This window comes from Musa acuminata, chromosome BXJ3-3 (genome assembly GCF_036884655.1).
Source record: "Musa acuminata AAA Group cultivar baxijiao chromosome BXJ3-3, Cavendish_Baxijiao_AAA, whole genome shotgun sequence".
Taxonomy (NCBI): Eukaryota; Viridiplantae; Streptophyta; class Magnoliopsida; order Zingiberales; family Musaceae; genus Musa; species Musa acuminata.
Genome location: NC_088351.1, coordinates 31,652,059 through 31,664,285, shown reverse-complemented (window position 1 = coordinate 31,664,285; position 12,227 = coordinate 31,652,059). Strand labels below are relative to the sequence as shown.

Below are 12,227 nucleotides of genomic sequence, written 5' to 3'. Positions count from 1 at the left end.
GAGCATCCAACTGCTTTCTCCGTCATGATGCCTCCATCAAATCATTCACATCTATCCCTTTAAGAATAGGTAGGATGAGGCTAGTGGTTGTCCTCTTAACACAGTCACAAACACAAAAGAAGAATGAAAAGCTTACTTCGATCAACATGGATTCTTATATTGTGAAACAAATGACTTGTTTGGATGAAGAGAAGTGAGCAAATCTTGCGGTAAATTCATCATGTCCTTATAAGTCAATCTTAACCTCTTTCCTACTCGAGCTCCCTTACCATGCCCAAATGTTAGATCGGCTCTGATACCAAATGTCACGATCCGAGTCTGATGAGCTAACTGGCCAATAACTCCATTTTGATCCTTCAACCACAGACCAAAATACTTAAGTAAGAGTTAACATAGTACACTCATGAAACTCATATAAGTCAATCATACACATTATCCACTTTCGATGTGAGACTAATAAGATGTTACAAGATAATTTTCTTGTTTGATATCTATTCATTTTCTTATTTTCTATAGATCCAAATAAGAAAAGTGTCTTAAGTTTCTTGTTGAGAATTCTTAAGTGGAATGAAGAGTAAGTTAAATTAATCAATATTAACATATATATTGATTTAATATGATAGTGATGGGCTCATTTAGTATGTATAATTTGACTCTATTAAAGTTTTGCAACACAAGATTATTTTATGTTTTTTTATTTTTATTTTTGGTATGAATATTTTCAACATCTTTATTGATGATTGACTTAATGATCTTCCCTCGTAGGTAAGGATAAGTGTAATTATAATCAATATTTATTTTTTATATACTTATTATTTTTATAAATTTTGGTTCTTATATCGAGCCAAGAATTTTTAAATAAACTAGTCGTAAAGACTAATATACGCAAGATTAAACATCAATTCAAATTAAAAATTTTGATATAGAAAAGAAAAATTTTCATACTTTTTTATCTTTCTTTTCTTTTTTTGTTTTCCAGAGAAAGATGGATAATTATCCCTTCAAATTACTGAAATATTTTTTTCTTTATTTTGCTTCTTCCTTTGTTCTTCCCTTCTAGTTTTCTAAGTAATGACCGAAATATGCCCACTCGGGAACATAAAGGAACTATCCAATAGTTTCTCATGTGGAATGGTGGCAGCAAACTCAAAGGTAGTCTCGATTGATTTATTGTGACTTAAATCGTCTGCTGCAAGTTAGAGAGAACAAAGTCTGGCACTCCGACATTAGCAAAAGTTAATGTCGAAGGGCACCCCACTTGGATCCTAGCAATCTAAACAAGCAGCAGATGTGACAACATAGAGGAAAGGAAGTCATGGAGGCTCTCGCCGACCTGCTGTTTTGGTCACCATGAAGATAAGAACTGGTAGAGCGTCTCCAACTTCCTCTACTACTCGATTGTTACTTGACAAAGGGGCACTTAAATGAACAGTTGAATGGAGTTAGGTCCGGTGGTGCCACTGGAAATAGGTGCAGTTGATATCGTTGTCTCTCTCACTAAAGATATATGCTTCAGTGTTTTGGGATAGAGAGTTAGTGAGGGGAATTAATTTTTGGATTATTATTATTACTGAAATGAATTGCGAATATTTGTGTGCGAGATAGAACAAGATGAATCGAGAGAATGGTGATGTATCACTGGGGATTAGAATGTTTAAGTTACGTATAATGGATATAACCTATAATATAATAATTTTAAGTTTTGGGTTGAATTAGTCTCAAATCTAATATATATTATATTGAGCAATTGACTGAGGTAAAATAGGGCTCCATCCCACTAGTTTGATTAGTTTATATTGGTTCAAGATGATCTCATATTATTTTGATAAATTCACACTCAGTTCGATCGAAACTAAACTAAATCGAGTCTAAATTAGATAGTCTAGAATAATTCTATATTGATTCAATAGAAAATAGATATTGATTTAATTAGATCATAGATAAATTGAGTCTAATTTAACTCAATTGAATTAGGGTTCAATTCAATTCAAGACTAATTATTAAGTCTTTTACAATATTGATGTTTGAAGGATTATTAATAATTTCGAGATGTTTTAATGAATTTATTTTATTATGAAATTGACATGACATGTCATATTGTACAAAGAATTATTGTTCAATATTGATAGGATTATTCTTTTCGAGGATTATTGGGCTATTGATGTAGTGCATAGACGGTTTCTTCATCTACTATTAATAAGAATGTATTTCACAAACATCATTTTATCCTTTGTTCAGAATTAATATATATCTTTTTATTATAAGAATATAGTTATCATATTGTATGATAAAGTATCTATATTCATTATTAACAGAGAATCAACATAACATTAATGTCTATTGATATAATAATTGATTTATGAATATATATATATATATATAATTATTTTATAGGATTCGTACTCAACATATTTGCTAAATTATTTTTTAAAGTAGTTCAGGTGGACTACAATATTGCTAATGCATGATAATAAAGCATTACAGTTACTTCCTTTTGTTTCGAAATAGTGTTTAAGTTATAATGAACTTTTGAAATTTTTAATTTTTAATAAAATGATGTAAACTATTGATTTAAATGTGGACTATGGAAAGGTGTTTCATTTCTGTATTATAAGAAAAGGAAAAAAAATTAATTTATAAGATGTGATATCTTTTTATAGTATTAAAACATGATTCAAGGGTTGCAAGTGTTGGAATCATAGGATTGAGTTGACTAAAGATTATTATTTGTTAGACTTATTCTAAAAGTGATGGAGCCGAGAATAGTGGTTCTGTGAACATAATCCTACTGACCCACACATTTCGAGAAATGTTACCATAAATCCCAATGAGACTTTTAGATCTTCACACGTAGATCTATTCCTCACAGACACATTATGAGCTAGCCTTATCGACATTGCAAAATGCACCTTATAATCCAACTATTAGATCTTTATATGTAAATCTATTTCTCATATCTTTATGCTTCAAAGATAAATCAGATCAACCTATGTCGCATCCTAATGGTCCCTATAAATAAGAGATGACATCATTTATAGATCAATCAATTCATATTTTCGAAAGAAAAGAATATGTTCAGAAACAAAATTAGATCACATGAGCAATAAAGCATGTAAAGGAGTAGTATTCATATTTACTTTCTTAAGGTAAACTAAATTTAAGGACCTTTTTTTTTTAATGAGGAGAGAGGAATGGAATCAACAAGAACTTTATCCACTTTCTAAAAATTAAAATTCTATTAATTTCCATCTTACTCTCATTAATTTATTGATTCTCTAATTGTTGATATAAATTTAAGAATATAAATAAGTATTATAGCTTTCATTTTTTTTATATAAGTAATTAAAGATATTAAAATAAACTAAAATAAAAAATTAAATGATTTTTTTTTTACCTTCATCTGCTTTTATTTAAAGGGTTGCAACACGATGTCATGATTCAATTTATACAAATTTTTATGTTTTTAGATTAAATCTGAATATATTGATATTTGAGATTTTGAATTATTTTTTTAATTTCGATGTCATGATTCTTATCTTCATTGGTTTAAAAGTTTTGAATCATATAAAAAGAAAACATTAACCAAAAGATGATATTCATGCTTGATGCTAAATTGAATTATCTTAGGTAAAATTACTTGTAATGTTTAATTATTTCATTATGATCATTTGTAGTTGTAATATGTAGATTTAATTATTTTATCATTATTATTTGATGATCTTTACGTTTGCATGATGAAATTTAGTTAATTGAAATGCTTAATTATTCAATGAATTTATCATGATATATTAAAATTTTATCAAGTTGATTTAACTATTTCACTAAAGTATAGTGATTTTATCCATAATATTTATGTTCTGTATTAATTTAGTTAATTGTTGATACTATAAAAAAAATTATATACGATGTGACAAGATGAGTCAAATCGACCTAATAAAAAAATTTATTTAAGTGCTTTGTTTTTTTTGAAATGTACTATTGTCAAATCTTATGTATAGACTTTGATCACACCTGCTAAAAACCTAAAAACTTAAAATAAAAATTATAACATAATATAAAAAATCTAGGTGGGTAAAATTTAATCTAAATAAATAAAAATAATAAAGAAAAAGGATTGAATCATATAGGCTTCATACCTAAGGTCAAACTAAGTTTTACTTGATGAAGACGAAATACATAATAACAAATAGACACAAAGTAGTTAGAAAAAATATGTAAAAATTTTAGAGAAAAGTTTAAATCCTTCAAAATAAGTGAAACATAATCAGCATCCATCACGCATGTGTAAGAATAAAAGAATAACCTTAGTAGTCGAAAGACGCGTGACATATAATTGGTTTAATCATAACTTTATAGTTGAAACATATATATATATATATATATATATATATATATATATATATATATATATATATATATATATATATATATATGAGAAAAAATATCTTGATATGCTTTATGTGGTTCAGACTCAGTATACATAGAGTTATCCAAAATATCTCTAAGATGAAAATGTTAGACTCCCAAAGTGTTATAGGAGATATTTATTGATCCAATCCTTCCGAACAATAAAGTTAGTAACTGAAAGTCTTTAAATACGAATGATAGTGGTAAAAAAAAAAAAAAGTAAATCCTCATTGTATTAAGAATATGTTTTTATATGTGAACAGATACAAGTAAAATATTTTATAAAATATTTTATAGAATATTTCATGAAACATTGCTTGAACTGCACTGCGACCACAGATTGCACCGCTCTAATCCTTCTCGAACCATCAGCCAACGAGAGGTTTTCGTAATGGACGTGCCGCAAGCAGCCAACCATTCTCATCACCCTAAGCTGATGCCAGCGTTCGTTCCATTCGGACATAACTAGTGTTTCTTCCCGTTCCGTCTATAAAATACGACGATCACAAGTTAATCGGACAATTATGGTTTCTCCTCTTCGGTTTCCAAATAATACTGCGCGTGCTTGCGTTGTCATCATCTCTACTAAACTTATCCTTTTAATTTAGAGCACTGGATCATGGAAATACCCACTAGTATTTGTCCCTTGTTGCATCCTTTGTCAGCGCTTCGAATCCATTAAAATCCGATCATCCCAATGATGAGTGAGGACAAACCTTCCGTAGACTAGAATATACGTTGATTTTAATCGAGACAGACCGCGGCCCACGGTGACCACTGAAAGCAGCTCAAGGGGCGTATTCTAATGGTTCCCTGTGGAGAACACCGTAGGCTTTCACCCCCTGCTGCCATTATCCCCCCTTGGATATTGTACGGACTCGGTGTTTTGTAGCCATGGAACGCATTAGAACCACAGGTTATATAGCTGATGCTGCATGCACTCGCACACGAACGAACACCATGGTTGGAGAAGAAGAAGGTCAACCGCATCATTGTGGGGGGAGATTCCTTCCTTCCTTCCTTCCTCTGGACCTATAAGACTCTATTAAGTCTCTTGCTTCCATCACAAACTGCTGCGTCTCTACGATGTTCCCAAGGCATAAGTTATGCCGTGACATCATCCGCACGAATTTTGACGTGGAATGCTCTGTTAGCACAACTATATTTTTATGTGAATCGTAAGCGCATAAACTTTTCTTCTTCTTCTTCTTTTTTTTGGTTCGATTGTTGATGGTGTGAGCACAATTAACTAATCCCTGTTGTGTTCTCTCGTTTCCATTCATGCGAAGAAGAAGAAGAAGGCGTTATTGTTCTCGTTGTTATCGTTGTTTGTCCGTAATATAAATACACCACCACCTAAAACCCATTCCTCGATGTCCAAACATCCCCATTCCTACTGAGAAGCTAATCCAACAACACCACCGCCAATTCGAATTAACCAACAGCGCTGCAATCGGCAGATGAGCGACGGCGATCGCGGCCCCGCGATGACAACCACGGCCGTTGGCCTCTGCCTCCTCCCGGCGGAGCTCCTCCAGGAGATCTTCTTCCGCCTGGCCCTGCCGGACCTCTTCCGCCTCCGGTCCGTCTCCAGGGACCTCGGTTCCCTCGTCTCCGGCGGTGACTTCCGCCGCCTGTACAACCTGCGCTCCGGCCGCGGCGGCGGATGGCTCTTCGTCTACAAGAAGCGGCCCCCCCGCGACTCCGTACTCCGTGGCTTCAACGACCGATCCGGCCGGTGGTTCCATATACCGGTGGCCGGGATCCTCGCGCCGGCTGTGCCCCCTGGTGAGGACCTCTACTTCCTGGCGGCTTCCGGCGGGCTCTTCCTCTTCGCTTCAAACGGCCGCCGCGAGCTCCTCGTGGTCAACCTGGCCACCCGCGCGGTGCGGCGGATTCCGCCCAGCCCGCTCGGGCCGCGCGGCACTTCCTCGTGGAGGCGGGCCGGATTGAAGCTGGTGGCCGACCCCTACGGCGCCGATCGCTTCCGCTTCCTCTTCGCCGAGATGGTCGGCAACCGCCCCGTGCTTTTCGAGTACAGCTCCGACGTGGACGCCTGGCGCGCGATCCAGGCGAGCGAGGGCGCCACGGGAGGCGGGAACGTCGGCGGCAGGGACGTATGCCTGAACCTGGTTCACATCGGGGGCGAGAGCGTGGTGCTCTCGTGCGCAGGCAAGGGAGGGGGAAGAGATGAGCGGCCGCCGCCGGTCGCTCACAGGCCGAGGTTTCCAGAAGGTTTCCAGGGGGGACCGCCGGTGGGGATGACGACGAGCGACCGGTTCCACGTGTACGGCGACGGGAACGTGGCGGTGGTGCGGTCGGCAGCGGCGGATGTGGCGGGCAGCGGCGGCAGCAGCGCCACCACACGGGCGCGGGTGGTGACGAGCGTGCAGCTGCTGGGGCTGAGCGAGATCGGGAGTGAGTGGGAGCTGACGTCGACGGCACCGGCGGCGGTGGTGGAGGAGGCGTTGAGGAGGCGGCCGTACGGGGTGATGATGGGGTGCGTGGTGGAGCGAGAAGGGGTGGTGGGGATCGTGCTCATGTCCAACTGCAGGGGGTCGTGGGGCCTGGCATGGCTCTCCTACCACCGAACTCAAAGGAAGTGGGCGTGCGTCCCCGTGCCCGACTGCGGGACCAAAGGCCTCAACATGGCCGGCATCGCCCTCTCCTCCACCTTCTCCCGGTCACTTTGGCCTTCCCTCTGCTCCTCCTCGTCCTCCTCTCCAAGCGAGCAAGCAGATTGATTGCATCGACAACAACTTAGCTTTTCCACAAGAAGAGTGTTACAAGCATGATCATCACAACGATAATTATATCCCCATTCTTCCCTCTGTGTGTATGTATGATTGTGTCCTGCGGCGTGCGGTGCAGCGCTGCTTTTTACCCTCTCCCACCCGTATATAGTTATGTACCAAAGACTAAAACCTCTGTCCACAACAGCACAGAGCAGCGCAGGGCAAAGCAGAGCAGGAATTGGCAGCCACTCTGAATTCATTGTCCCAAAGTTGCCCTCCGAAATCTTTTTCATGTGAGTCGAGCGACCGGCCGACCTGAATCTGTCTCTCACAGACTACACCTCGAAGCTCACAGGTGACATCGGCATGGTATCCATCACCAGCGGGTGGAGCCATAGTAGTTGGCCAGCACGTGTATCTCAACTCCGTTTCCTCTCTCTGCTTGCTCTCTCGCCTGATGGACTCTGCTTGCGTCCTACAAACCACCGCTCCGTTGGGCTTTCTTTGGACGGAATCGCCACCGGAAGCTCTCGAGGGCGTCGTGAGAGACCCCTCTACTCTCTTTTGGTCTTCCATTAAGGCAACCAGTCGCGCTCATTCAAAGTTTAGTTGAACGGAAGGTAAGCTTCATGAACAAGGCAATGTGGGGATGTTGCTGGATTCCTAAATCGAACTAATAAAATCTTATTTTGGCATGTAATCTTCGACACTCTACTCGATCTGGAGTTCGATTATTCATCACTTCACCTATAAAATCTTTCTTCCTTCAGCTTTGTAAGATTCTACAATCCATCTCGGCATCAAAGAAATCAAGTTTGAAATCTTACTGGTGTCCAACCAATAATGCAATCAGCAAAGTAAATATGATATTTAATGTAAGATCTGACTCGGAGACGAGTGGATATACGTATGATTAAGAAAGATGGACAAATGATCACCATCATGAGTCACGATCATGACAATAATTGTTACGTGTACATTCCGGTTTTTGGAGGTTTAGTACTTGGAAATCCCGGTGCTTCACGATTCTTCTAGTAACTTCGTATTAGAAATTATTAGGCTTTCACTGATCGACCTTTTGACGCTAAACAATTTGGAAACATATGCTTTTGCATATATTACATGCTGAACACATCTATTAACGTATGGACCTTTAAAGGTTCTCTTTAATATTCAAAAAAATTTAATGGATAAAATTATTACTACCCGATTTGATGTGATGATAATTTATTTTTTCTATTTATGCATAGTATCAAAGATATCGTCGTGAAACTACTAAACTAAAACTTATATTAAACGGTAAGAGATTGATATATGTACTAGTTTTAGTTAGATCTAAGTATTTTGAATCGGTGATTTAGATTTAAAAGTAATTAAAAATAAATAATTAAAAGTAATCTACTGTGCCAATGCCAATGAAAGAAGGGTTTGTTCTTACCGAGGAAAAAATAAACATAACTAGTAATAATATATCTAAGAAGAAAGGAGAAGACGAAGTTTTCCTCAAAACATGTAATAGTCTATTTATTATTTCGAAGAAAAAAAATAACGTTTACACAGATCATCAAACTCAATCTCGTTTCGTCCTATGATATGTCTCAACAAAGGGAATTCAAGAATCTTGAAAATAATTAACAAGACTCCTCCAGCAAATAAAACAGGTAAGATAGCAATGGTGATAGCAGGTGGTCATTACTGAGATGATCCATCTTGTTGAACTGGCATAGCTGAAGAGTTATTGGGCTACCTGGGCAAAGTTAATTGTCTACGGATCTACAACACAAAGTTGATTGTCTACGGATCTGCAACACAAAATGATAACAAATCATTGTTGAACTCTAAATAATCACTCTACACGACTTATGATACAGTGTCATCATAGTTTATATCACCAGCTTATATTAGTATATCAATCAATTATTAATAAGGTAGATATCGACCTCTACCAAGTGTAACGTCCATATCGATCTTTTGTCAGATCGATATGTACCATCTAGATCGAGCGATACACTTCATATACATCAGTGTTACAATAATTTTCTTTAGACCTAGATCAAATTAATAATATACGTACATGTTAAGGATGAATACCACTAGGCTATTATGTTAATTCATAAATTTAATATTAGCGATGAATTTGAGTGAAATTGATTTGTATAATGTCATGTATCAATTGAACTTTAAAATTTAAGTTATTAGATTATGAACCAAACATGTTATCTATAACTCTATTCTTTTAATCCTTAGAGATATGAGATCCATCTCGATCCATAAAAATATGACGAATAGATAATTATCCATCTTTTTTTATTTGAATATTTATAATATATTTTTTAATTCATGTTTAGATAATTATTTTTCATTCTTCCTTTTAAGGGTTCAAATTTTTTGTTTTGGTATGAGATGATTCACTCATTGTTTATGTCTATTATTCGTGGTGTGCCTCGTTTTCATTCAATCAAACCATAGCTTCAATTAAAACATCATTGATTACTTACATTAACCTATAAAAATATGTTGAATATATTATTATTAATTTTATCTTAAAAATTTTAAGATAATGATTTAAGCTCCATAAAATTAGACCTAAGAAAATATGTTGGGCACATGGTCCATTAGTTCAGCCCATAGTGGGCTTTAATAACTTATAGCCTACGACTATTAAAACTCATTCACTTTTAACTTAAACCCTAACTCTTTTAACCAATTGAGGGCAGAAAAATAAGAGAAGGAAAAGAAAGAAGACAAAGACAACATAAATGTTAATCTCAATCATCTAGGCAATATTCTCATCTTATGTTAGATCAAATTTACAGTAGATTCTTACTGTGATCACTTAGGAAGATTTTGGATATTATGCATAATAATGTAATCATTATATCCTAATTATTCTTTTATGATTATTGCTTGAGTTTTGGGTAAGAAACTATGAGATTTATATATTCATTATTTTTATAGTGAATTTTTTCTAACTTATTTTATGGTTTTTACCCTTCATGTAAATCTTGATGTCCTATTTGATTATGATTTCTATTTAATTCCATTGTGTGTTTCGGCTTGCTTGTATATGTTCATATACAAAGTTGTATTTATTTGTATATGTTACGAGCTACTATGGTTTATCTTTTGACACTATAGGTTCCATTTTTTTTTCTTATTCTTTTTATGTTATTTGTATTGATTCTTGTAATGTACTTTCTCATCATAATTTTAGTAAATAATATCTTTTCTTGATCTTGATTTGTTTCTACTCATGCGTGAACTACTTATATCCTTAGATTTTAACCTTTCTTTATTTTCTGAGATAAGTGTTTATGAATCAGTATGAGATGTTGCTGAATTCTTTCTTCTCAACTTTTCATTCAACAAATTGCTTATTACTTGACTCATAGTGACAATACTATCTGGTGTAGAATTACTAAGGGAAACCACTAGTGTCTTCGAACTTTCTAGCAATAAATTGAGAAGTAACAATGTATGCAACTCATCATTAAGAGACATTTTTATAGAGAATAATTAGTTAGTGATACTTTACATTTTATTCAAATACTCAGTAATAGAAATACTCTTTTTATATTTCAGGTTCACAAGTTTTTTTATTGAGAAAGCTTTTTTTGCTAGTCATTTTTCTTTCATAGAGACCTTTTAACTTTTTCCAAAGAGAGTATGTATAACTTTTGGTAGAAGTGTAGTGAAATACACTATTATCGAGTCACTATCGAAGAAACTCAATTGTTTTTTAATATAATCTCTTCCACTCATCATTTGTCATGGTTATGAGCTTTTCATTATCCACTTACAAATGTATGTATAAATCTTTGTAATACAAGAGATCTTCTATTCTTGATTTCCATATCATCAAATTATTTTCATTAAGCTAATCATGTGAGAAATACTATCAGCCTCCGAACACAAAAATTAAATAACCAAAACCATGCTTTGATACTAGTTAATGGGATAAAAAAAGAACTTTGCATATGAGTGAATATAGGCAGGCCGTAAGACATAGTGAAATTAAATAAAAATCATAATCAAATAGGATACCAAGATTTTCTCTAGCTTGCCTACTTGTATTTGTTCTCATATAAAGTTTTCTTTTTTATCTTGGTGTCATATTTAATTATAATTTCTGTTTAATTTAATTCTACTATGTGTTATGATTTACTTGTATTTATTCTCATATAAAGTTCTCTTTTTATCTTATCAACTAGTATCAGAGCAAGGTTTTGGTGATTTAATTTTTGTATTCGAACTTAAAGGTCGATAGTGTTTCTCATATGATTAGTTTGAACGGAAATAATTAGATGATATGAAAACCAATAATAAAAGATCTCTTGTATTGCAAAAATTTATATGGACATTTGCAAAGGGATAGTGCAAAGGCCATAACTAAAACAAATGCTGAGTGAAAGAGGTTAGATCGAAAAATAATCGGGTTTATTCGATAGTGGTTTGATGACGATGCATTTCACCATTTTTCTAGTGAAAGTTTCATATACTCTCTTTTGAAAAAGTTGAAAGGTCTCTATGAAAGAAAAATGGCTAGTAACAAAGCTTTCTTGATTAAAAAAACTTATGAACCTGAAATATAAAGAAGTTGCTTCTGTTATTGTTACTGAGCATTTGAATGAAATGCAGAGTATCACTCACCAATTATCCTATATGAAAATGTCTCTTGATGATGAGTTGCAAGCATTGTTACTTCTCAATTTATTATTTGAAAGTTGAGAGACACTAGTGGTTTCCCTTAGTAATTCTACACCAGATGATGTTATCACTATGAGTCAAGTAATAGACAGTTTTTTGAATGAAGAGTTAAGAAAAAAGAATTCATTAATATCATAGATTGATTCACAAACACTTATCTTAAAGAATAAAGAAAATGTTAAAATATAAGGATATAAGCGATTCACCCATGGATAGAAACAAGTCAAGATAAAAAAAAGATATTGTTTGCTATAGTTGTGGTGGGAAAGGACATTACAAGAATCAATACATTGAATGAGGAATTGAGAAGAAAAAATTCATTAACATCTCAGATTGATTCATAGACACTTATATTAAAAAACAAAGAAAAAGTTAAAA

General features: G+C 35.1%; 1 protein-coding gene across 2 annotated transcripts; it reads left to right on the top strand.

The window, feature by feature from the left end:
• The first annotated feature begins 5,397 nt into the window (after nucleotides 1-5,397).
• On the top strand, nucleotides 5,398-7,966 carry LOC135633341 (uncharacterized). Of its 2 annotated transcripts, none has more exons than XM_065142696.1 (2): nucleotides 5,398-5,585; nucleotides 5,700-7,966. In XM_065142696.1, the coding sequence occupies exon 2, from the start codon at nucleotides 5,868-5,870 to the stop codon at nucleotides 7,149-7,151; it is 1,284 nt and encodes a 427-aa protein (XP_064998768.1). In that variant the 5' UTR covers nucleotides 5,398-5,585; nucleotides 5,700-5,867; the 3' UTR covers nucleotides 7,152-7,966. The 2 variants fall into 2 exon arrangements, with proteins under 2 accessions (XP_064998768.1, XP_064998767.1); XM_065142695.1 differs by having other exon boundaries at nucleotides 5,697-7,966.
• Nucleotides 7,967-12,227: the final 4,261 nt, after the last annotated feature.